Source organism: Anarhichas minor, unplaced genomic scaffold (assembly GCF_050575085.1).
Source record: "Anarhichas minor isolate MPS153535 unplaced genomic scaffold, ASM5057508v1 ptg000010l, whole genome shotgun sequence".
Lineage (NCBI taxonomy): Eukaryota > Metazoa > Chordata > Actinopteri > Perciformes > Anarhichadidae > Anarhichas > Anarhichas minor.
The window spans coordinates 7,348,779-7,376,095 of NW_027466456.1; the positions used below are offsets into that span (position 1 = coordinate 7,348,779).

A 27,317-nucleotide genomic window follows, 5' to 3' on the forward strand; every position below is an offset into this window, starting at 1 on the left:
AATCTGTTGCAGAGACGTGAGTGTGTGAAGGGGCTCACTGTAGCTCTGACACCCTGCCTGCTTCCATGCCCAGTTAAATGTGCACCAATTAAATGCTGCAAGCTGTGGACACACGCAGAGGAACATGCACGTACACATTCATCCTGCCTTAGATGTATTGTCCCGCTTCTCCTCTAGGGTTGTGCAATATGGATGGAAATCTCTATCACAGTATGTGTAATTTGATATTGCGTTATCAATATATAACGTGATATAATGTCCGAAGTTGAAACGCGTCTGGCGAATCTGTTGAGAAACTGTGGATTTAATAACCAGACATGAATGTCTACTTTTGGCTTATTCAGTGAATACCTCACAAAAGAAGACGCTCATGCAAATATAATAGAATACTGTCATAAAGCCATCATGATGATTGATCTGTAAGATGGTCAATAATGTCCTAATACAGCCAGAGAGGTGAAAAGGAATAAACAGTATGTGACCGACTCATATATTTGTTTATCTGCTCTATTTCTGCCTTCGTCTTATTTCATTCTCCATTTTTATTCTTTGAATCCTCGATTTATTCTGTGTTCTTACTTTCCCACCTTGCTGCCTTCCCTTTCTTAAAGACACTATATATTCAGGGGGATAGGTCGCACAATTACAAACACACTTACACACACACGCGCGCACACACACACACACGTGCACAATTATGACGAATCTTGCTGGATATTTGTTATGACTGGCCTGACTGAGCCATTAGTTATAGGAGGCAGTGCTGGGAAAGGGGAGGGATACAAACGTGTAATAATGCCTCCACCATAGAATTTCAATCAGCCACCATGGTGTGTGTGTGTGTTTTGATCACACAAGTAGTTGACACCACAGTAGAGGACACATATGAGATGGTTCAGTGTTCTTTGTTTGCTACAACAGCCGGCTAAGCATGAATTCAAAAAGCTCTAAAATGCTCAGAGTAGAGTATTTATTTTTTTGCTGACTTCAATATGAAATGTCATAAATATTGATACAGGTTTACTATGCTTTTTCATGAAAAATGAGCACGAACAGATGCTTATGATTTGTTCAGTTTGATTAAAATGGAATATTTCCTCTGACACGCTTCTTGATTTGTGAGCCGGGGATTTGGCACAAACCTTATTTAGGAAACACGTTTTCCTTTGAGAAAGAGCAGTCTTGTGCTATTTGGAAATTGCAGTAGTCCATATTTATAAGAAAGTCTGACGTTTTGTATTTTTTCCATTCATTTTACACGCAGTACAGCTGGACTTTTTCATCGCAACACCAATTTATTCAACTAATTAGCGAGACAACAGTTTTCTTCAAGAGCTGTACTAACGTGTTTACATTTGAACAAACTGCCAGTGATTTATGATGAGTAATAGGAAAAAATATGCAAACATTTTGACAGTAGATTCATCGTTTGAGTTATTAATAATTCTCTGGTTCCAGCTGCTCAAATGTAAGGATTAGCAGCTTTCCTCTTTTTACGACATTTCAATCTTGAATCTTGAACTTGGGAATTAACGATTGATCGATATTGAAAAAGATTATTGGTTGTAGGCCTAACTGGTAACTAATTAATAACTAACTGGTATGATAATTGTAACTAACTGCAAGATAACTAACCAACAGGTAATGCAGTGGTAACTAACTGGTAACGGTCTGTATCTATGTACATGTCAGTATTTGGGTTTTAATATTTTATCATTTACTGAATACATAACATAAACAAACAGTTAATAAGTTAACATAACAGTTAATTAGCATCTTATAATTAAAGACTATTAAAGAATAGTGACAAAGATTTGTGCCGTTTGTTAAAAATCAACATGTCAGAGCTCTCTGGTGAACAAACTATGTATTGAAGACGCTGTTCCTGAATTATCTTTAACGTGCTGTATATTTGGCCTTTTGGTCTTATGACTTATCAGCCGAAGTTTCCGCCAACACTGACGTCAGCAATGACCTAATATCAGAAGATACATCAGTCCGGTCAATTAATCAGCGCATCTCTAGAAGTTCTAGAAGGGACACTGGAGCAGCGAATGTAAAAACGTGACAGTTAACTTGCATGCAATCAGAGGAAACATCCCTTCATATCATAAAGATTCACCAAGTTCTTCACTGACATCTGTGCACATTTATCAGTTAGGTTGAGATCTCACACAGTCACGAATTCACTGTTTCACTCTATTATATAAATAAATCAACAGCCCGAGTCAGTCCGTACCACTCGTATCGATATCAAATCAATGGATCCATATCCTTGAGAGAGACTCCGCCATTACAAATCGGCCACACATACGCATGTACAGAGCTCCCTCGCACTATTTTACACACAAGCAGACAAACAAACTGTTGATACCGGTAAAGAATACTTTTCTACAATCTGACTAAAATAATAAAACTGCACATTCAAGAAATGTAAGAACATGTAAAATCAATAACATATGTGCCAGTCTGCCAGTCTTAAAGGCTCGACTCCTCGCACACAATCAGACACACACAGATCCGCCTGCAGCTTCTACATGCAGACTGCGTGTGTGAGACTTGTTGTGTGCTCTCTAGCCACCAATTGTAGGGCCGCCCAGTCAGATATTTATTACTATTGATCTAGCTGGTCCTGGCTGGAGACTTTTGTTCTGCCGGCTCGAGGCTCTGACCTCAATTAAGTTATGAATTTCTATCTGATAGACTGGGAGCGCTTGGGGCCTGCCGTGGCCGTGCTACCACGCTGGATTAATTAGAATTAGCGGTGCTGCGAGTTGCCCTCCCCGCCTCATGGATCATGTTGTTTTAATACAAAGTAGAGGCGGAGGAGGCGTGGGAGGGATGGAGTGAAGGGGATGGGAGCTTTGGGGGGAGGTGGGGGGAGAGCGATGAGGAGAGGGGAAAGATGGAGACACACTGAGAGGCAAAAAAAGAAGGCATGAGTCGAGTAAAAGGATGAGAGACACGACCATGTGCGCCGCCTTTTCCTCCAAATAAACTCCTTTAAACCTCAACACTGTTTCCTTCCGGGCATTGTGTTTGTTTTGTGTTAACCTGCATCTCACCTGTCCTTCCTCTTTGTTAGCCTAATCCTGGCTCCGTCACTTACCCTCTCAGTAAGTCAGACATTGTCTTAATCTACTCTGGACCATTCCTGACCTTTGTTGTAGGTCTGCAGCATCTCCGAAACCAAAGCCCTGCCTTTTCGACTCCGGTTCCCATGAATGGGCATGTCCTTTCTACAAATGCATATTTCCATGGCAACCTTACAGCATGTTGGGAGGGTTAGAGGAGGAGGGGGGGGGGGATTTCCACCTGTGTGGGTATGGGATTACACCGTCTGGACGACCACAGGAGGAGCGGACACACACAAACACACATCTAGTAGACTCTTAACTCTTAGTCACACAAAAGGAAACCAAACCAAATATTTGAGATGGCCCGATCATCGAATGAATCTTCATTTTCACTGATTAAACTCTTCTCAAAAGGAAAAGCTCAACATTTTGGGGAATATGCTGTGTTGAAGACAATTAGATGAGAAGATCGTTTCCACTCCCACATCTGTAAATAGCCAGCGGACGGATAGCCTGGCTTAGTGGGAAGACTTGAAAATACATACATAGACATATTTTGGTCATTACCCATAAAATATTAACATCGGATACCCTGCCTCTCTGGTATATGTCTCTACAACAATGATACTTCTTATAGCTGAACAAACTGTGCTGTGGCACTGTTTTCACTGCTGTCGTGATATGATGGAATGTAAACTTAAGCTGATGCCTCATTAATGCTCTTAAATACATTCTAGCACGCAGAATAGGAGTCCAGTGTCTAAGCCTTAATTTCCATTATTACATTAAGTGAGGTTTTACTGTCATCTTTCCCACAGTTTGTGCCCCACTTTCTCTGGGTGTATTAGCTGAGGGAGCGGTGATACGGTGAGGATGGGGGCTTAATGTGCAGTACCAGGGCCTGATCTACAATTGGCAGGTGGCAGAGCTGTGATCTGTGTATTCTCACACACACACACACACACACACACACACACACACACACACACACACACACACACACACACACACACACACACACACACACACACACACACACACACACACACACACACACACACACACACACACACACACACACACACACACACACACACACACACACACACCTATTGTAGTTTCCCCCCCGCCTTGATCCAGGATTAACTATCAAACGAGCCTTTAATGCAGGTTACCAGGGTTTGGGAACAATTCACTTAAACAATCAGTTGATTAATTTCAAACGATTTTCCTCCTCTGCCAAGCAAATAATAATACTTTTTGTTTTAACTCTCAAAGTCCCCCTCCCCTTTTTAATCAACAAATTAAGCATAAATCATGTTTGATCTTTATTTACTGGTTGCTCGGCAGTTGGTAGAGGTCAAGAGAGATTACTGGTCGCTCTAATAGCCTGCAAACAACCCAAACATTCCTCGATTCCTCTCGTGAACACACACAACCTCCCATACTCTTTGCGTCATGTGGCAGCGGCTTCGGGCAAAGAGGACAAAAGCACAAAGCTGCTCCATCAAGTTTTTGTCTTTCTCTAACATAATATGTCTTCTCTTCCTTGGCGATTTAATCCCAAGTCAAAAAAACTAAACAAAGGATGTCCGAGCAGGTTCTAATGAGAAGCATATCGCTCTGTAAGCTTTACGTAGTGAGGTAATTTGGCATTTCGACAGAGGGGTATGATTTAGCTGCCTATATTTTTCTCTCAGCCACCTCTTTGCCACCTCATAAATCTGCTCCCAGTAACTCTGCTGCAGAGGTCCAAGTGTCTTTAATACTCAGGCTTCTACACAGCCGGCTTCCTCTCACACCTGAGAGAAAGGCAGGCGAAGAGGTCCTGATGGCCTGAATGCATGAATTCAGGACATGTTTGCACTCTGGTTGGCTAAAGAATGCTCCCTCTGAAACATCATGTTTTTAGGTTTTCCTTCCTTCGAGTACACATAGTTGCTCAAAAAGGCACATTTATAAAGCAGAACAGGGCTTTAAATAATTGAAACACACACAAAATGATCTCTAGATTACACCATCCTCTCTCTGTTTGCTCCACTACAGATGATTTAAGATAATGGAAGAAGCATTGGATTATTTCCATCCGTGTGTTTTGATACAAAAAAAAAAAAAAGTGAGAGGGACATAAATTAAAAGTCTACTCATATGTATCCACCCATTATCACTACCTGGCCAAAGATTTACGTTTCCTTCTTTGATTGCTGAAAAGTCTTGGCACATTGGGATATCAATTTATATTTCACCGATAGACACACGACTGTAAAGACGCTGCATCTTACAAATGGACAAAAGCTTCCATCTATACATCAATCGTCCTCTGCTGTCATTATCTTGATATGGCTCGAAATCATTAGCGAAGTGTTTTCGTAGTTATCCCACTGTTAAGTCTTTTATGAACCATTCGCCACAAATCCCCCCCCCCCCCCCCCCCCCTCCCTGCGAGCATTCAAAACAAAAGGGGCCATGCATGACCACAAAAGAGAAAGTCATTTGTGAAATGTCCTGATTATGTGGGTTGTGCAACATAAAACAATTTGCCTGATTACTTCCAATTGATTCGGCCTTACACTTAAAGCCTCAGTGGTGCGGCCCGGTGAACTGCATTGTGTCGTCGTGGCGCTGGGCAGGGAAGAGGAGTAATTTCTCCGATGTGCGGCTGAGCCAGCTTACCGCCAAAGCTAAAGCCTCCTGGATGCTGCTAAACCTCGGGGAGGCAAAACACCACGCTAGCTACCAGCTAACTCTGTCTGCTAAAGCCCTGGGGGATTTGTCTGTGGCACAAAGTGAATTAAAGGTGACCTTCTGGGAGGGACTGGGAGGGATGGAGAGAGAAGAGCAGTTGGAAGGCTGGAGATGTCGGTGTTTGCCTTGAGCTTGCATGTACACATGTGCATGACAGTGTTACAAGAAATGAGGCGGCTCCTGTGACTTTCCTTCCGCCCTAAATCCACCTGTTATACACTAAAACACACGTCTCTGTTTTCTCTACTGACTTCTAGAACTACACACAGCCACTACACTTGTGTCCGGGTGTAGGAAAATGTCGCAACACATCTTCTTTAACTTCAAGAGATCGGCCCTCCGAGCAAGGGAGTTGTCGTGAGTGAAACTTTGCACTGCGTGAATGTTGATGTTCTGCCACCACCTAAAATGAACTGACTCCAGCTCTCAGGTTCAGTAATTCATGCAATTCTAGAGGTGTAATCTAAAAAACGTAAAAGAGATCTGAAGTCCTGCCCTAGTTCTGTGTAAGTAGCTGTTCCACAATGTATTTTCCTATAGAAGGTTTCTTTCGGTGAACTTTTTGAGAAGCTGAAACTCAATACTGGTGTTTTCAGTCAATATAACACAAAACTCGATGGAGCTGTAGCTGTTGAAAGCTAACAAAACAAATGTGGTTAGGCCGTTGTTAAAAATGAGAAATGGAAACTAAAACAATGAAATAGAATCTAGAATGCACAACAGTCTGAAGTTGGAGGCGGAACTTTTGTTCTTTAATAACTTCAAATGAGACATTCTGGGTAAATATTATAGAAGAAGTCGTCAATTTCTAACAAAAAGGGGCTCGTTTGGCTTCCACTCATTCATTTACCGATTCATTATCACAGAAAGAGGAAAATGCAGCTCACCTGACTGTTGATGTCTGCTTTGTGCTGCAATAACACAGAAACCAGCTCCTTGTGTCCTCTGTCACAGGCCCAGTGCAGCAGAGCTCGGCCCTGAGAACAAGTGCACATCAGAGGATAAGTGTAAGGATTATTTAAATGGCATGTGGAAAAGGTTGAAAGTACAACTAAACATTTAACACCACTGCTATGTTTAAATTAGCTTTATTGCATGCAGTGTCATGTTTGTAATTTCAGACAGTTATGAATTACACCAAAAACACACAGTGCATACTCCTCCTCTACCTCATGCTCCTCAAAGTTAACTTCTACTTCAATCTGTTTCTTTGCTTTCAGACAAAATAAATGATGCACGACCATTCAGAACTCAGGAGCCTCTGGGCCTCAGTTCTATAATGAGTGACGAGATGTGTGTTTGTGTGCTTGATGTGAATGTGTGTGAAAAGAAGAGCAGTGAGGTGTTTCAAGCGTTGACCGACGAGGGCTCCCGGACAAATCACAGTAACCTGCACACATCTGTAAAGCTTCATTGATGCGCAAAGCAAGAGCAGCCCCCTGATCAGCTCAACCCCGTACTCTAGCGCACACACACACACACACACACACACACACACACACACACACACACACACACACACACACACACACACACACACACACACACACACACACACACACACACACACACACACACACACACACACACACACACACACACACACACACACACACACACACACTACTCCTTAGGTCCAAGATCCTTGTTCTAATAAAAACCACGCAAGCTCATTTTTCAGTGAGGCCAATTAGGTAAAGCAAACTCTCCAAGTTCAACTCTGTTGCTTAAATCATATTGATCACCATGGCTGCATGTTAAAATGGATACTTATGAGCTGGGCCAGAATACCAATAAGTTGCTCTTTCTCCCTCCCTCCCTCCCTTCCCCTCTCTCTCTCTCTCTCTCTCTTTGTCTCCCTCCTCTCTTCCAGGTGTTTCTGCTGCTGACTGCTGGCAACATTCTCACTGAAGACCAGAGTTTACTACTTCGGGAGACTGCACACACACACACACACACACACACACACAAACAAATTAAGTGGGCTTTTTGGGGAGTTGCAGTGATTAATAAAACATTGAATGTGTCAAATAGAATAAGTGCAGCATTCAAAGCTGAGAAAACACCATTAACAGAAACATTCAGAGTTTGGGGCGAGCCAGTTTGGGCATTAAGAAGGGTCTGTACTGATTAGAGCTGAAATAGTCCTATCCAGGAAGGTAAACCACTGGTGATAAATGTTAAGCACTCTCCACTCAAGTGGGTAGATAAGTAAAAGCCTCCTTTATCCTCATTTGAAAAGGAGGAAAGAAGCATCGCTGTTTGGAAAGATTAGCAGTTACTGCGGTAAAGGAAGGAACATCTCTAACCAGACACACAAAACGGACACATTATCCACAACGTATGAACATTCTTGTTCTCCCTATCCTCTCACCTCGACTCTGCCCTTAACGCACACTTGTGGTTTGGCATGTTTGAGTTAGTAGGAAACAATTAGTGTAGTGTAGGCAAGTATGCAAAAGGGCGTTGCACATTTGAAAGATGCTAACATGCAGTGATATAATGCAGAAATCACATTGGAAACATACGTTTATGCAAATGTATCCCAATCAAACAGATCACTTAAAGTCAAGATTACAGTGAATCTTGAGCAGTTTTATGTGTACAGATGTTGTCTGTTGGATATTTATGGAAGACTATTCCACAACTCTGGTCTATAATAAACCTCTCTAGACGTCTTGTGGTGACTGCAGGTATGCTTAACCAACACATGGTACTGATTATTCCTAATCACGCTTTATGGTATTCAGACAATTCAGAATCTTCTAGTTGGTTTGTGTCAACAATAAACCGATACAAAGTTAGACGTTTTAGAGTGAAATACTCTTGTGTTGGAGTTAATTGTTCATGATTTATAAATGAACCACGTTCACAAAAAAAGTGCAATCATAATTCGATTGGAATGGCTATAAAATACAAGCATTTGGATGATTTTGGAAGAGCAAAAGAGAACATTTTATTGACAAATAGGGGTAAATATATAAACTGGCTCGCATGTCCCACGCTGAAGGAATGCAACACAAAACTATAAATGACATTTATTTTGCTTCAGAATTGTTAATTAAAAAGGTTTTAATTGGGGTCAACATCTGTGTTCTCTCTTTTTGGAACAATAAACAATTGAACTATTTCATTCATATCCAAACAATCCAGCTTGTCGGCAGAGAGGTGATCATGACTCGAGTATCCTTTGACTATTTACATACAAAATAATCTGATATTGTCCGTCCTTTCTTCCGTTTTCCCCCGATAATAGTTTTGAGAAGTACATACCTTTCCAAAATGTTTTATCATACAGGACACATACTGTTATGATCGTGTTTCTGATCAATAAATAACTCCTTTTGGTTCCCTGATTTCTCAGTTTTTGTTTTTACTGTTACTTGAATATAATTGCGATGTTAGATGGCTGTTGCTTGTTATCTATCTGAAAAAATAAGTTAACATCTGCTGCTGTGGCTGAGCAATAAAGAGCAATGTTGAACATACAAGTATGATGGGATGAGTTCACCAACCATGCGTGTCCTAATGTATTCTGGAAATCCTCCACACACCGCCAGTCGAAACTGGTATTTGGTTTTGTTGGCAACTACTAAAAAAAGAAATACACAACACAGGTGGATATTTGGCCACACACCTAAAGAGTTCGCGCTCTCTCACTGAGCTGCAGGAGCAGATCTGGCTTCTTGCTGACGGGAAACTTACTTCACCATTGCCCTCTGCTGTTGAGCAAGCTGCGCTGCAGGAGCACAAACGACAACAACGGCAGCGGACAGACAAAGCTTTCTCTGCCGAGGTCCCTCGACCATCTGGCCTCTGACTGGGAACTCACGAGCCGACCGCCTGCTCATCTGAAGAGCGGCGGCGATGAAAGGGAGGCAGGGAGCGAGCCATTTGGCCTGGCCGACGGTGAATCGGGGACAGATGAATGGATATCAGGGTCAATCCAGAAAACACCTCGCCATGGTAATAGCCGTTCACACAATTTACTCATCTCTGCCTGAGGAGGGGTTCCCATGTGTGTGGTTCAGATCGTTGAGACCGTTATGTAACGATTGCAAAAAGAGCTGCATGAACCGTCCCCCGGTGACCTGTATTTTTTCATGATACTCCACTGATCATTTTCACCTGCCCTCCTGCACGAGGGGTCAGAGCACATAACAAAGTGAATCCCTCCTGACGTGGAGGTTGAGCATGGATCCTCTGGATACATAAATTCCTCTTTCTCTCTGCCCCCAAGTAATAATACATTCATGCAAGTTGGACTTTTAAATAGCAACTCTCACATGGCATCAGTACAGTTTCACTTGACTTATTTCTAGGCGCTGCGCTCTGTAGTTACCTCTTCGTCTTTAGTATTGACATCCGCTTTCTGGGAGATGATGGCCTTGCTGATGTGGTCGATGTTATTTTCTCGGCAGTAGTCAAAGATGTTCTTATCCTCTTCCCTGAGAGTGACACAGAAACAGAGATAAAGAAGAACATTCAGTCAATTGTATTCTTTTCTTTTCATTTGTGGATAAAGAATCAGATGACTTTGTTTTGATTTCTTTGATTTTACGAAGACACATTTTGGGATATATGTGTGAGATTTCAGGAGCTTCTATCGACACCAACACAATGGAGGTGAACGGATTCGATTTCTTTACACATTCAGTCCTGTTGGCTCTGAATCATCCACAAACCTCACTGTGAGCAGTTCTCATCGGAACTACTTCCTACCGAAGAAATAGTCCCAAGACAAATGGTGACAGTATGTAGTCTATGATCCAGAGTAACAGGGAAACTGAGAAAATAAGTTTTCTGTAATTTGGGTGAAGCGACCCATCAACTGCCTTGTGTGTCAATTGAGTGATTTATATATGAAGTGTGTGCACTCAGGAAAGCAAACAGCATGCTACTATATCATGTAGTCAACCACACAGATGTAAAAGATAACGCAAACACCTAACTAGTCTCTCTGTGTGTCTCTCACACACACACACACACACACACACACACACACACACACACACACACACACACACACACACACACACACACACACACACACACACACACACACACACACACACACACACACACACACACACACACACACACACACACACACACACACACACACACACACACACACACACACACACACACACACCACATCCCTCGGGAACACTGGCACACGACACACACCCAACCACACACACATCTTATCCTACCTCTGATTATATCTCCGTGTCTCTAATCACCTCCTGGCATTGGGGACAGGAGTGAGTGCTGGGGGGAGACAGGGTGCAGTGGTGCTGCTGCTGGTGGGGGTGGGCTGTTGGGCGAAGGGGCGAAATCTCATTTAGAGCTTTACGCCTTCCCCTCCCCTCTTACCCAATGCCGGCCATTCAGATTAATTGAATTTAATGCTCTATTGTCTGACAGAAACCCCGCATACCAGCCGCTTTACCACTCCCACGCAGTAAGTCAGTCATCCCCAAGGCCAAATCCTCCAGTTCCTGTCTCTGATGTCTGCTCGCTCTGCTGCACTGGGCTTTACAGATCCCACAGCACACACCTGGCGCTAGACACACAGGAGACTCCGTGGGCTGTTGTCCCAGTCAGACTGGGGATGTTGTTTCGCTTTATGCTGAGTGGGCGGCCATAACACTATCATAGTTCAGTTACCTTAAACTGCTCTGCTGATGAAGATACAGAAGCTCTGGCTATGAAAATTCATGCAGAAAAGTCATATTGAAAAAGGTGACAAACTAACCACAATGTTTTGCCTGAAACAAAGACCACCTCTGCTCACTAACATCATAAAAGTCATTACAATCATATGAAAAATAAAAGAGGTAAAAAGAGCAGAGGGGCCATTTCACACAACATTGTGTTGGCATTTAATCAATGATTGGAGTTCTTGTTTAGATAGTCACTTCCTAACTCAATTAATCACAAATAAAGATGTGTCAGGATATAATTAAATGTGCAGCAATTTAGATAATCGATTGATCGTCATTCTTTAACTAAAAGATTTACATGCGAAAGGTTTCCTTTGTCTTCTACGATTGTGAAAGGAATATCTTTGGTCAGCCAAAACAAAACATCTGAAGACATCACCTTGGGTTTTGGGAAATGATGATGGGAATTTTTTACCCTTTTCAATTCATCAATAAAAAAACTCCTTACCACTTCTCCTAAACAATTTTTGGGGGGGGGAAATCCTTGTTTGCACCCATCCAAAAACCAACCAGAGGCACCGTTGGACTCTGGTGGTTTTCAAACCAAAAACCAGTAAAATAGTCTTTTTCCTGACGTCTTCCAGCTTGAAGAGATAAATTATATATGATAAATGTGTTTATCTATCCTACTTGCAGGTCAAACACACACACGACACAACATAAACACGGCTGGCAGTCTCCCGCAAGACATCTGACATGTGTAAGTGCTCGATAGGCTGTGTATCGGTTTGTTTGATGCAAAGAGCAACAACTGAATCTAAGAATCCTATCGCAGCTCCTCGGCCCCACTGATACTCACTGCCCTCCAACATCCGCCCCTCTCTACATACACTGCTGGATCAACTACAACCTACAACTACCCATAGTGAAGATAAAACATTCTGACTCATGATAAGCACATTATATTGTTCACTGTGAGGTTACACAAACAAAGTTTTGTCTGCTGTTTGTTCTTTAATGAACCCCTGTACTTCCCTTTCTTCAGCTTTTCATCTACACGCTTTATCTCCCCCGGCTCTCTCGTTCCTCCCCTCCCTCTTCCCGCCATCTCCTCATCAGCCCGTGATGAATTATGAATAACTCATTACACTTTTATCACTGCTGGGTTATGTATGAGCACATTAATTTACATACTCCTGATTACCAGCACTATGTTTATTCATGAGCCTCCGCGCTGGGCCACACCCACTTCCTTGTCTGATGGCCATGGTGACCCCAAGTGTCCCTGATGTGTGGCCGCCATCCGTCTCTCCGGCAAGTAATCAATAGGCCAGCTCATCAGTCTTTCGTCGATGGTCGGACAGGGCTGGCCTGACGGGCGCATGACACATCCTCACATATATATAAAGCAGGAGCACACGTCTAATGTAGCGCGAGGTCATATAATATACACAATTTCTAAAATAAGCTCACATGTGACTGTACAATCACACACAACCAACATGGGCATTTAGTCCAGAGCGCAGTGACAGTAACATAATGACACACACACGCACACACACACACACACACGCACACACACACACACACACGCTATAAACAAACAAATGATTAATGTGGATCCTTTAAACGACGTCAGCAGCACTGCAATGCATGCTGGGAAGGTCACAGGCTACTCTGTCATCACAGCAGCTGGGGTACCAAGGGTTTTGTGTGGGTTTCTGTATGTGTGTGTGTGAGCGTGTTGCATGCTCATGTGTGTGTGTGTGTGTGGGTCCAGTCCAGTGTACTGGCAGATATGTCCTTCATCCATCAGGATAAACTGGCCACGGTGGTGGAGAACACTCATCTACCTGGCCTGAGCTTCACTGATCAACACTACGCCATCCATCCATCACACACACACACGGTCATCACTTCCCCTATAGGACCCCGGTGGACACTCAACATGGCTGAGCTCCACAGAAGTCCAAGAAACAATGAGAACTCAAATAACTCAGCAGTGGCTTCCAGCACAGTGTCCAGACATCAAAGCCTCCAGTGTTTATCAGAGTCCTGTTTCAAGGTGGGTGAGAGGATTACAAATGTAGCATTCAAAGCCTCTTCAATCACACACTGATCAGCCTAGGGATATTGCTAATCAATCCTGCTTTTGTCGATAAAAACACACACACGCACGGACACACACGCACAGATATCGAGATGAGCAATGCAATTAACTCTGTCTGGTTAACAGGTGCTTAGCTGTTTAATATGGAGTGGGTCTGTGTGTGTGTGTGTGTGTGTGTGAGAGAGAGGAAATTGAAATGCAGCAGAGCAGTGAGTGTGACAGTTCCGGCAGGTTATGCATGGGTTCGGATGCAATCGCGTCGACGTATAGCGGCAAGTGTATATTTATGTGTGCACACGAGTGCATAGGTGTGTGTATGTGCCATGTTAATGACTTCCTCCTTGCTGGTTTCCCCCCCGGGGCACAGTTGCTACTGGATATCACCGATGGGGAGCATCGTTCTGGGAAACCTGCTGTACCTGCCTCCCTCTGCTCTATCCGGCAGGTCTTCATCACCACCCTCCCCCAAAGTAACTCCCGAATCGTAACGTAATTAAAAAGGGGAGACTCTGGCCGCCTCTTTCCAAGACCGTGCATACTAATCGCATACAGCCATTTAGGGGGAAAACCTGCAGGATTCACACATGTAATTTTCCTCTCCTAAAAAGAGCTCTGTTTCATTGAAATGAAGATGAGGTTTTTAAGCTTGAGTAAGTCTGCCAGGCAGAAGTAAATGGAGAATATATCACATTAACATAAATCAGAACTGTATGACGTCTCCGGGCCCTGACTGCAGTTACGGTCTGTTGAATAGAATCAAATACAGCATCAAGACCAGTGGTTAACAAAGCCAGACGAAGATCCAGTTGACCTAAGCTTTAAATAAGAAATGATTCACAACTGAAGCAAAACGCTGAGTCTGTTCCAGCACAATCAAAAACAGGGAAATTGTATTTGAATGCTTTGGTCTCTGAAAACACAATCTCAGAACACAGAGTTGAATAAAGAGACAACAATGCACAACGTGTGTCTATGAGATATTTGTCCCTCGTAATCAATGTAATAGGCAGTTTCTGATGTATGGTTGTCCGTTTCTGTGTGTGTGTGTGTGTGTGTGTGTGTGTGTGTGTGTGTGATGTAAATACCTGATCATCTCCTCCTGGTATAGAGAGCTGACTGCTGCTCCGAAGCCCGTTCGTCTTTCTGCTCCTCGTCTTTCCTGTCAAATAAAAGACAGGCACACATTAACGAACAATATCCACCTTATACAGAGTAAATACTAAAATGTCATTGTTAACAAACCTACTTCTTGTTCAATGATAGCTGGTGTGAAACACCAACCAAGTCTAGTTTGGCTTAGTTCTGCAGCTTGTGTTGTTAATCTATATGGAGAGAGGCACTGACCTTATTGTTTAGTGTGCTCAATGCTAGACAAAAGGGTTGGTCCGTCTATTCAATGCACCTATGGATTTTAACCTCTGCAAAGCTACTGCATGACACAGTTGAAGTTCAAAATGTGCATTTTGAAACAAGCCTCTGGGGCTTTAGACGTGACCTCATAGGTAGTAAAAGTCCAACAAAATGCACAAGACCAATATAAAATGTACAGCAACTTAATTGTGACTCTTGTTAATCTTCTGTGTTCCACATTCAGTGCAGCCAGGACTTTATTAGCCGGCCTATTCTTCACGGACCAACCAAAAAAAACCCACACAAATCTGATTTCAGAAAATAGAGGGAGTGGGGAGAACATGACAAGCGAAAGCAAAACAACGGTGCGTGAACTTCTGGGACAACCTAATTCACTTCAGAAACTCCGAATATTCGCTGATGCACTGGCCCTGCAGTATAATGTAATATAAAGCCAGTGTCTGCTCAACAATTGAGGCAGGAACAGAGGTCAAATTCTTGCTATTATTCTCTGCCCTGCTTCTCTGTCTATGCACTCCTACTTACACCATTTGACTGTGGTTCCCAAAGAATAGCAACTGCCAAGCTATGGTGCTTTGTTAACACTAATACAATCAGCTTCTTTTCAGGGGGACGGTTGTGCGTTTGCTGGCCTGTCTGCCGGGGCTCTCTCTCTCTTGGCATTGTGCAACTATGGGGCAGACTCGGTGCGTATTGCCCCGCCGAAGAGAAAAGAATGTGTCAGAATTTGACATGTGGTTGGCAGCGACGCTATTAAATAGACATAAATATGGAAGGAAAGGATTGAAACAGGGGTTGGGTTAACAAAAGCGTGAAGGGGTTACAGAATGCATGAGGTTGGGGGAAAGATTAATAGAGGAAAAGCAGGCAGCATAGCAGTGGAGAACGAAGAGGAAAAAGTGCAGCAAGGAAGAGGTCACACAGGACTTGTGACAGGTCTCTTAAATGTATTCTTTGGCTTTTCAATTCCAGAGAAAACAACCTACTTCCATCTCTCTGGTCAGTGCTTGTAGAGGATTCGGTGACTGTGAATACATCCCCCTGTTTCGAGAGTATGCTACACTTGTAGAAGGAATCCACACTCTTGTCCAGATATTTGCCTCATGTGGACATGGCAGCCACGCTCAGGTGTGAATTACAAGCGACGGTAACTTGTAGCCTAAAATTCCCACAAATTTGCAGAATGGTCTAGCCCTCTCCAAAACAATGCCAAAACAATGTCCTTTTTGTTGGCCTAATAGCAATCCTCTCAATTTTAGAACATTATTTTTTATGTGAAACCCTCAATGTGTAGACAAAGCTAAACTAACTCGGTGTGCTTTGTTTCATATTTAAATTCATATTTAATCAGCAGTCAGCACACATTTTGATGAGAAGATCACACCTGACACGTTTGTTCTTAGTGTCCCAATAATAATAATACTCTTCCCAACAAAGCAGACAGTACAAACTTGTTGTTGTAAGTGAATGCTGCTGCCCCAAAGGACAGCCTGTCCAAGGCAACATAACTCTCCTGACACAGTTGAATGATATGACAATAGGGATATGACAAAGGTCTTGTAGGGATGTAAACAGTCTCTCTCATGTCACGATACACACGGGCACATCTAACTATGACAGTTCTTTGCATTATTCATATCCCAAAATGCAGCTATTGCAGAAGACAACATAACCTTCTCATGTATTTTTCATGCTCTGTGAACAGAATAAAGAGCCACTGAGAGGCCTGGGACAAAATCACATTGTGACTCTGACCTCTGCTGGCAACAAATATGCACTGCATCAGAAAAAGGCAGCAATGAAATTGGATGTTTCTATATTTGTCATCCTTTTTTTTTTTTGATTACCTGGAGCAGAGCTTAGTCGAACACTAATGCCAATTTGAAACACCTCTAAAGGCTTGTTTTAATGAGCATAAAGGTGGTTGGAATTTGCTATTTTGCAGAATGTTATAATCCGGTAGGCAATGTATAATTTACTGGACAGGAGTCGGAGCTTTTTCATGATTGGATGAACAAAATGAGTGCTGCAAACAAGATATGTCTTCATTTCACCAAGTTTGCCTCTAGTTTACCCTCTGTGATGTTTATATCGTTCCTTAAGAAGGTTTTAGTAAACCTCGCTGTTCCTACCTTACTGAATCCACTATGGTGGTACTCTGAAATATACACAGCAGTAACCATACATTGTAGTTTATAGTCAAGATTGGTGTTGGCAATCAGCTTTGACTTCTCAGAGATTTAGTCCTCATTACCTTTGTGCAGCCTTCAGGGTCTAACACATTGACACAGGAAATGTACTCCTGCATTGCCTGATCTGCTTCCATGTCTCCAAGCTGCTTCCAAGCTTGCCTGTAATGAGATCATAATACATCATAATCAGAATAATGTTTTATTATTATTATTATTAATAATAAAGTTTTTCATTGTGGAGAAAACATCAAAATAACAGACTTTAACGGAGAATAAACTTTAACATGAACTTTCATTGTGAAAACATATTTAGGAAAGAAGACATTTAAGAACTTGTTTATTGAACACTGGCTTCCAATTTTAGGCTACATACCATTTTCTCTGTCCTTCAAAGTCAAAGAAGCCAGGCTTTGGTGTGTTGCACTTTCCAACCTTGGCCTGAAAATAAAACCAGTCTGGATTATTCCTTTGGTCTAGTATTATCCAGAACTAATTACATCAGATGATAACGTAGAGGTATCTATGCATATCTCATCTCAACTGTTACAAATGAGTGATGACGCAAGGATGTTGGGGATTCAATGTATGTGGTTATTATCTAAAGTCACATGGTGCCAGTATTAGAGGAGTTACATTTAGCCTACACGACAACAGTAACATGTATCCGACACTCACCTGTTTGTATCGTGCATACAGGTACAGCAGCTGGTCCCTGCTGGCCGTCTGAACCAGATCTCGTACCCGGTCGGCGGCAGACTGAAACTCCCGCTCCAGCTCTTCTCCCTCCAATCGGTCCCCCATTTCCATGGCGCTGCAGTCAAATTTACCCAAACCCAGGTCCGAGTCAGAGTCCGAGCCTGCGCCACCGAGAGGCTCCCCTGTGTCGGGCCGGGCTGGATCTGTACCTGAGCCCGTCGCAGTGTCCGGAGAGGACGACGGCGACCCAGAAGCCATTGTTATTATTGTTTGTAACGTTAGCGTAACGTCAGAGACGACGTGCGACGTAGATCCGAAGGAAAAGCGTTAAAGACGAACGGAGAGTAGCTCTCCTAAATATCGTTGTTAAGTATTTCAGCGCCGATTTCGTCTTTTAATCCGTTATCGTTAAGAATCCGTGACAGCCGGATTTGTTTCTATCGTTGGTCCGTCTCTGGTACTGTAAACTAAAAGCACCGGCCACAGAAACTGCTAGCGAGAAAGGTTCCGCCCTGCTACTTTGGTAAGAAAAAGAAAAACAACGAAACAAACTAAGAAAAAAAGTGTAACACTCTCTGTTTAATTTAGTATGCTTATGTTTTAAAAGTATATAGCAAAACCTACACGAAAAGAAAAGCTTTTGGCGTGTTTGTTGTTTATTGTGTGTATGCTAACCATTCGGTTGACGTAAAAACAGCTAACTTGTAAACGTCAATTAACGCTAATTGTTGTCAGCGTCAAAAGCTAACGTTATTTAATAACTTAAGTAGCTTGCAGTATGATAATTGGTTCTTTGGACGGGTCAAAATTGGGTTATTTAAGTATCTTCAAATATAAACTACTTGTATTGTATTTTATACAGTTGTCAACGTGGTCATTTTTCAGTATGTTCAGTGTGCGGCAGTTCTGTCTGTGTTAGTTTAAAGTTACTAGTCAGCTACATGGCTGCTTGATGATAGCCTTGAACTACAGCCTAGTAATGCAGAAGTTAATATGGGCTTTACAGCTCGTTGAATTACTGTCGAGTCCAATTTGTCCAATTTCAGTTTAAATATTCAGGTCGATTTTCTGTCCTCTACTGCAGCGAATTTGAGTTTCGTTGACACCTTTTTATAAAGGCAAATATAGCTATGTATACGCATTGGTGGCAAAAAATGCATTAGCGCAGTTTGTCCAGCAGGTGCTGCTATTGGCATGATGATGAATTGTCACCTGACACAGACACTGAGCAGTTGTCCCAAACGCTCATGAGATCAACTCAAAACCAGTGGATATTTGCATAACAAAAGCACACGGAATAGCCTATTTAACTTTTTTTTTAGGATGTTTATAGTCTTACTGTCATTACCTTTCATTGCATTTGCCTTGTATGTGGGGAGCTTTGGAGTTTGGACAACATAATGAGATCCTTTTGACATATCCTATTAGTAGCCTAATAGCCTATTATCCTGTTCTCTTAAAACTCTGCTTTTCCAAAAAAATCTTCTGTAGGCCTATTAAACTGAGCATCCAAATAGCCTATCTGTAATTCGCTGTCCCATTTCAGGATGAATTGTAGAAATAAGCAGGCTACTCTGCTTAACCGTAACTCGAATAGGATTGTTAATCACAAATGCGAGCAGAAGAGGGACAACGTGATGTGTTCCCATGCATAAGTGATGCACGTGATCTTTAAATGGAGTTTGCACAGGTTTGTTGGATACAAACGACTGAATGTAAACTTAAAATAATATCAGATCATGTATTTCTATTATGGAGTTTAACTGTATCCCCTCTTTCATTGCAGACACATCAATAGCAAAAGCAAGCTCCTCGGACGGTGCCTGATTTATCTGCGTGTAGATAGAAGGTGAGGGGTTCCCTGGCCGCACCGCCAACTAGTTTTCACTGGAGGTCCCAACAACGCCCGGTGCCAGTGCGCGCTCTGCTGACGCAACCACGTCGCTGTGGCTCAAAGCGATGGCGGACCGCAACGTGCCCAGATCTGACCAGGGAGGCACGGAGCAAAGTCACTGAGCCACTCTTCACCGGCTTCGTTCAAAGCTGACCACCTGTTAAAGGAGAGAGGCCGCTGCCATTGCCGTCCCTCCCGCGAAGTAGTATGCGGGACGGGATCTGCTCGGAGTGCACTGACCGGGACGAGACAGAAGTGGAGTGAGGAGGAGCTGAGTGCGCCGGGGCTGACGCACCGCATGTTGAGCCAGCAAGTTGACTGAAACAGCAAAAGTCGCGTCGTCGACGGGGAAGGAAGGGGACAGCCGCTCTTGGATTTAACGGAGGGTTTGAGAGGACAGTTGTTCCGGCAAAATGAAATTCGCGGAGCATCTTTCGTCCCACATCACTCCAGAGTGGAGGAAACAGTATCTTCAGTATGAGGTAAAGTGAAAATGTTATCTTGTATTAGAAATAAACTCTTTGTAAATATGGCCATGGCCGAAACTCCCCCAAAATACATCATTTTTTGAGAAGGAAGTGGAAGAAAAGAGCCAATAGGGCTTTTAACTAAGACACCATGTGAAAGATTTTTAAACCTTTATTTCAGTTTCAGTTTCGCCTGCTTCTGAGAGCAATAAATCACACCAAAATAAGGGATGTCCTATTGTTTATGGACGGAAAATTGACTGCGGGTGTTAAGCCAGAGGCAGCATTCATTGCTTATTATGGCTCTTTGCTCAGTTTTGACACTTAAAAATGAACAATGTGAACAATTGAATGCCTTTCTTGAAACGATTAACAAAACAATTATGTTATTTATTTTTTAGAATACACAGAGTATAGATATTTCACAATATTATAGACATTTTAATTAATTTATTTTTTTGTAGGTTTAGTTTTCTTTGCAAAACGAAAAATGATACCATTGATTTCATTTAGCCTGCATATTATTTTGTTCCAAACCTTGATTTATTTTTATTTTAGTCTGTCCATCATATAACTGAGGGCTATGTTTATATTTAAAAAAGGGAAAATGGTGTTCATTGTCAATTACTTTGATAATTCCGTTCAATAAATTCACATTTTCTTTGGATTTTCGTCCAAATTATTTGCACATCTAACTGAACAACAGAGACATTTCCCAGACATTAATTATGCATTGCTGTAAAATTGCAAATATTCTTCTGTAATTATTCCTTGTTTTTGACCAGAGTTATATAGTATTTTTAGTTTATCTCAGTGTAGTTGTTATTAATATTTTGCACAATTAAACAGGCATGGTTGTCTCTATGAATCAACCTGCAAGACTTCATCCAACAGGATATTCTCTCTGATGTCTGCGGAGTTATGGAGACCTTTGTGTGCACACATGCTCTTTGTTGGGTGGTGTACAGTACTTGAGCAGTATTTCATATTCACACCCCACTTCTCGCTGGCTCAACATTAAGAGCTTTAGTGCAGACATGCAGTGACAGGGCAGGCTGCTCTGTTCCATTTAGCTCTATGAATTATAGACAAAGACCCTGTTCTCATCAACCTCAGCAGCCTACATCCCAGGCTCAACAGAGGCTCACTGCGCTGGTTTTATTTTGGAAACATGCCCTGAACAGTATTATTAAGTTGGATTATTGCTACAGCAGACATTTGGAGGCATGAATGATATGCTGTCATCATCGTGTGATAAAAACATCTTTGGACATCATAATTAAAGTTGGAAAAAAAGGGGTGTCGGATAGTGGACAAACTGATGAGGGGGCAACTCTACAGTGGAATGCAATTTGAATTGATTATAAACATACATTCACACCCTGTGTGCAGTCGCTGTGTGTACAGACAGACGCACAGTGAGCCCAGGGACAGATGCATGGCCATACCAGCCATTTTACACCTCCAGTCTTCGGCTCGGCACTCACTGACCTGAGATGGATGATGATAGATTTTCTCTGTCATCCACGTTTTGTGTTGGTATTCAGATATATCGGATATAATTATTTGAATGACAAAGTTTTAATGTTATACTATTTTAGCCATACATTTTCGCCAGTGTCTATCAACAGAGGCAATTTGATTCTGAAATTTTATTGCAGATGATTGCATGTTTTTTAACTGGAATCATGCATATCAAAGGATATTTTCATCACTTTATTACAGGAATAACTGATTTTTTTTTATAAGCATGAAAGATTAATTGATTTTATCAGTCTATATTTAGTACTTCTTACTTCTGTAAGATTTAAATTTACAGCAAAACAATAAATCTGGCGTGAAGACATCTGTAATCCACCATTATGAGACTCTCATGGAGCAGAGGCCTTTGTTTTTGTTTCCTTTTTTTAACCATCCCAAAAACCCAGTCCTTACAAACATTGTTCTCACATTGGTAGTGAATTATGTATAACAACAGGGCTGGTCCCCTATCCATACAATTTGTATTCTTCCTCAAATCTGAATTATGCATATAGGGTTTGCATGAAGGATGTCTGACCTCTGTAAACCCCAGCACACTAGCTGTGGGAGGGATGGGGAGAGAGCTTTCACCTGCAGATGAAGGACAAACATAAACTTCAGTTTACTTTAGTGAAGTGGGTCACTGAGATAAAACCGACCTTAAAGGGAAATGTAATGTCAAGCCTAAAAATGCAAAGCCTGGATATCCTGCTGTGGTGCAACAGAAGCAGCGTCAACCCATGGACTCAATTCAATGAAGGGGACATGACAGAAAGCTGGAGAAATGCATAAAAAACATCCAGTCATTACACACAGTGGTAGCCAACCGTCCCTCCTATATTTATTCTCCATTCTGTGTTGCAGTGGCCACTGCAGCCATCACATCAGCTGTAGTGTAATACAGTTGTCTGTCCATTAAACTACTAACGGACACATTATTCAAGCAACACAGGTGACTTTTACCCGTCGTCCATGCAGTAAAATAAGACCCTTCCACGCTGGCTGTATCTGTGGCGCGCCCACATCTAAATTGACTGGTTTGAAGTGACATTCTTTCCTTTGTGTGCTAGTTGGGTTAATTAACCTGCTGCCCAGTTTTCGCTCGCCTCCTTTTTTTTTAGAGCACACTATTGTGTGGAAAGCTGTGCGCTGTCTATTTAGATTGGTCAGCCAGTTTCTATGCAGATGAGAAGGATGCGGCAAAGTGGCCGTTCCAGCAATAACAGTCTTCGTTTAGTAAGGCACTTCATTTCAACATGGAGGCATTGACAAGGCGATTGAGTGATCGAGTAATTAGGTGTCTCGCTTTATCCTGTGGGATTGTAGTTATAAACCTATATGCTAAACAGCTGTTTGGTATGGAGGAGTGCATGTCGTGCTTCTGACAAAGGGCAGGGGATGTAGGTTGATATGTGAGGGTTTGCCTCTAAACGTAATAGTTATTAAGTGCAAACATTAAAAAAAAGAAGTAGTTTTTATGAGCTGAGTTTACTGTCTGCTTTTTCAGTCATTTTCTCTACATGCTCAAGGCTTTTTCACGCAAGACGTAAGATGTGTGCAGACAATAATTAGGTGTGGCAACTGTATTCAGATTTATATTATGAAACTAATGTGTATTGAACATTAGAGGCATACAAAAAGAGTGAGAATTAGAGATGCAGGTGTGTGTGTGTGTGTGTGTGTGTGGGCGAGAGAACAAGGCCACTTATGCATTTACCTCTGCAGTCTAATCACTTGTGGAAGAGGAGGAGGGTGCATGCAGACACTCACATTTACAATTCAAACCAGTATAGTGACATTATGTTGACGAAAAGCAGGTGCTTGCACGATTTCAGTGAGTGATTGCTGTTCGTTCAAAGGTTAAGCGTCGTCTTTCCCTAATTCATCGGAGTGATTTAGTTTAGATGTCTTAACCAGCACGTACACAGCAAGCTTTGATTTGTGACAGAAATAATGGAAATAGTACATAAAATATAGAGCATTCCTCTCCTCATCTGTATTTTGTGTGATTTATCAGCATGTTTAACAACATTATGTGTACAACAGGCATGGCGGGGCAACTGCTGAGAACCCCCCCTTTCTATACCTCACTCCTTCCTCCCATCCTCACCTCGTCGTTCCTCCCCCACTGGGAGGACATCTGGTCCCCGACCAGACCTGCCCCTCTGCTGCCCTCCCTCCCTCCACTCCTCCTACCCTCTCTGCTCCTGTTTCTCCATGCAGGGATCCACTCAGAGACAGAGCCCGGGATTCAATTGATCCACGATTGACATTAATTGAGCCAGAGATCTCTTCAAACTAATGACGCGTGCTGTGTGTCCATCTCAAGCACAGGGATACCAATCTCAAGCACCTTGGAGAAGCACATGATCATCTCAAAATATTTAGCTTTAGTGTCCACTCAACTTGTCAATGCTATGAATGGATTGAACTCCATGGACAGCAGCCTCAGTCCGACATATAAGTGTGCTACTTGTGTTACACGCGTGTTTGGTTTAGTAATTATGGATCATCATCACGTTAATGCATGGCCATTCGAACGGATGGCCCCATTAGGCTTGACTTAGTTATTGTCTACAGGTTTCCCCACTGATTACTGCCAAGCCCACAGGTTTATCCCAGTTCCCCAAAGAGCCCCCACCCACCCTCCTTTCTCATCACTGCCATCACCATGGCAATGCCTCCCTGTCTGGATCTGAATGTCTTATTTCCCACCTATTAGTCAGGAGGGCCTTTTTTGCTCACCAGAGATTAGCCAGGCCCGGGCCCTGCTCCAATTGTGTGTGTGTGTGTGTGTGTGTGTGTGTGTGTGTGTGTGTGTGTGTGTGTGTGTGTGTGTGTGTGTGTGTGTGTGTGTGTGTGTGTGTGTGTGTGTGTGTGTGTGTGTGTGTGTGTGTGTGTGTGTGTGTGTGTGTGTGTGTGTGTGTGTGGGTCTTCTGTGATCTTTATCCGACAAGGTAGAGACAACATGCTAGGGACAAATGACACGTGTACCTCTTGGATTAGACTCCAGTGTCGGTCTCATTGTGCAGGTAATTCACAGAGGAATTTGAGTTTCAACAATCCAGGTTGCTGTCTAATGCACAGCAGTTTCTAAGTGGCTCCCACCCACACACAGGATTATTCACACCGCTCTCTCACTGGCATGGTACAAAAGCAGACGGCTGTATAGAAACCTGGACACAGAGAGTGGTTAGATATGATAAGTGGATCAAACATACAATCTGTCAGGAACATTTTTCTCCTTCAACTGCTCGTCATATTTGCACATTTTATTTACTTACAGTATGCTTAACACTACTAGTTCTTAGTAAAAATGTAATTTATAAAGTTTAATGGGATTGTTTTTCTATTTCGGCAGCGGCAGTTTAGTCAGGAAGCACGATTCAGTTTGAGTCTTCACTGATATGTTCAGATGAGCCAGCGTGTAATTATCTGTCAGTTTTCATTATCTTTGCGATCAATCTTAGTTCAGAGAAACAACCTCATATGATGTCTGTCTCTCTCCCTTGTTTCTGTCAGTCGGTCTGTCTGCCTGTCTCTCTCTATGTTCCCAATCTGCACTTTTAATTAGAAAGTGTCGATCTCTGAACGTGTCAAAGAACTATTTTATTTCATCTGTAATTTACGTTATCATTGTTAATTTTGTAAAGTCTTGTGGAGTCAGGCCGTCTCCCTTCCCGTTTCACTGTTTTAGATCAACTAAATCACAGCAATAACACAGCAGCACTCTCATTCTAAACTCATCCCAAGCTAGTTAATATACTCTACTGCATGTGGATCATTATTTATTTACAGCAATCAAAATATGGTACAGTTGGGCCTAAACGTTCCCAGTTCTTTGAGCTAATGCAAGTGTAGAAATAAATGTGTACCTAGTGTAACTTGCATTAAATGAGTTCATTAAAATTCCAGAGTTTGTCCCTTGTTCGTTATGTTAACAGCTGTGTGGCAGTTGCAGTAATCTCCCCATATGGAGAACAAGAGTTTAGTTAATGGCTCTAAAATGGCTTTAGATGGTTTAAATGCTACTCTAAAAGCAGATGGTGCTAATAATTGTGTAATGCATGGTCTACTGTAATCCTTTCTTACTTGTACTGGTGTACTGTGAATACATTTTATTTGATCTGGAACAGACTCTAATCTTTTAAATGACCCCACAGTTACTCCATACATCAAGATTACAGAATCCATAGATACATCCTCTGTATCTATGGATTATATGGACTCTAATGACTTGTCATATACTTAAACATCCTGGCAAAAGTACATATGTGTACAACCTGTTTTTTGTGTCGTCATTTTTTTTCCTGCTTTCCTCATCAGGCTTTCAAGGACATGCTGTATGCTGCCCAGGACCAAGCCCCGTCCATAGAAGGTAAGGAGACCCCCTGTTTGCATAAACAAACAAACACAGACAGACACACACACACACACACACACACACACACACACACACACACACACACACAGTCACACACTTCTGTAAGCACTGTACTCTGCCTGGGGCCTGTTTGGGCATCCCCAGAATAACAGCCCTCCGTCTGCTAAAAATAGGTGGAAATCATCGCTAACATGCTGCCACTCACTCCGTAGGCAACGACTCAACCAGACCAACGGCAATTACCAAATCATTGCCTTCCAGCTTACTATCTTAGCTTTTGAACTTGCATAAGAAAAAAAACATGCCGTAAATCAAAGTTAAAAGTTTTGTTTTCTTAAATAGTCTTCAGTAACTCTCAGTGGGTTAAAACAACAGTGTACCTGTAGTCAACGTGGCAGACCAGAGTTGGAGTTCAATGGCCGGCAGTGCTGAGTGTTGCTACTCAACACAGCAAAGATAAGAAAGGCCATTGGCTATAATTAATCTCTGGCTTTAGACTGCACATGATGTGTGTGGAGGGAAAGAATGTAAACTATTTTAGATACCAGTTTGTGGAGGTAAACAACTGTCTTTAGTTGCAGGCTCAAGACACGGCCTACTTTACACGTGTGTCTGGGGAAAAAAAATGGGCTTGTTCTGAAATCTGGCTGCACAAAACTGACCTCTACCGTGCTTGCGTGTCTGTACTGTGATGGCATAAGCAATTGTGCGCTAAACTTGTGCGTTTGTCTGTGTAGTGATAGATTGTTCGGTGTCACAGACCTGCGACTCACAGAGCTCAGTTCCAGATGAACGGTCTCGGTATGGATGGGACTATGATATGACTCCATCCATGATCAACAAGCAATGTAACACACAGTCACAGGGTGTGGATGACAGCGCTGTGTGTGTGCGTGTGTGTGAGTCAGCTTTAGGCAGAAAGACAGACATTTGTCGACTTTATTTTTAACAGTAGTAGGTGTGAAAGAAGAAAAAAATTCTATGAAATGTGTTTTAAGGGTATTAAACTCTTTGGCTTTGTGCGTATATTATACTGTTTCTATAGGTATTGCTTGCTCCTAACATTTAACACTACTGTTGAACATGTGTTGTTGGGTGTCTCTCCTTTGAGAGCCGTCTCCAGAGGCTGTTAGCCATGCTAGAAGAGATGGCGTGGATGATAAATCGTTTCCTGTCTCAGGTCTGAGTTGT

At 42.3% G+C, this 27,317-nt stretch overlaps 2 protein-coding genes across 6 annotated transcripts in view; one reads left to right on the plus strand and one right to left on the minus strand.

The window, feature by feature from the left end:
* The window catches only part of acbd6 (acyl-CoA binding domain containing 6), a 28,227-nt gene extending 9,898 nt beyond the window's left edge, over nucleotides 1-18,329 (minus strand). For 4 of the 5 annotated variants that reach the window (XR_012953084.1, XR_012953085.1, XR_012953086.1 and 1 more), the window contains exons 1-6: nucleotides 17,840-18,329; nucleotides 17,538-17,602; nucleotides 17,227-17,323; nucleotides 14,687-14,760; nucleotides 10,165-10,270; nucleotides 6,710-6,799 (exon numbers count right to left, since the gene is read on the minus strand). Coding sequence is in view for 2 of the 5 variants with exons in the window: in XM_076087929.1 (XP_075944044.1) it covers nucleotides 6,710-6,799; nucleotides 10,165-10,270; nucleotides 14,687-14,760; nucleotides 17,227-17,323; nucleotides 17,538-17,602; nucleotides 17,840-18,118 (711 nt within the window). In the remaining 3 variants the exon portion in view is untranslated. The remainder of the gene's footprint in view (nucleotides 1-6,709; nucleotides 6,800-10,164; nucleotides 10,271-14,686; nucleotides 14,761-17,226; nucleotides 17,324-17,537; nucleotides 17,603-17,839) is intronic. The other variant, XM_076087928.1, reaches the window with a different exon arrangement.
* Nucleotides 18,330-19,714: 1,385 nt separating this feature from the next.
* xpr1a (xenotropic and polytropic retrovirus receptor 1a) overlaps nucleotides 19,715-27,317 on the plus strand; it is a 63,898-nt gene continuing 56,295 nt past the window's right edge. The window contains exons 1-2 of the mRNA XM_076087927.1: nucleotides 19,715-20,236; nucleotides 26,069-26,120. Coding sequence (XP_075944042.1) covers nucleotides 20,168-20,236; nucleotides 26,069-26,120 — 121 coding nt within the window. The 5' untranslated portion in view covers nucleotides 19,715-20,167. The remainder of the gene's footprint in view (nucleotides 20,237-26,068; nucleotides 26,121-27,317) is intronic.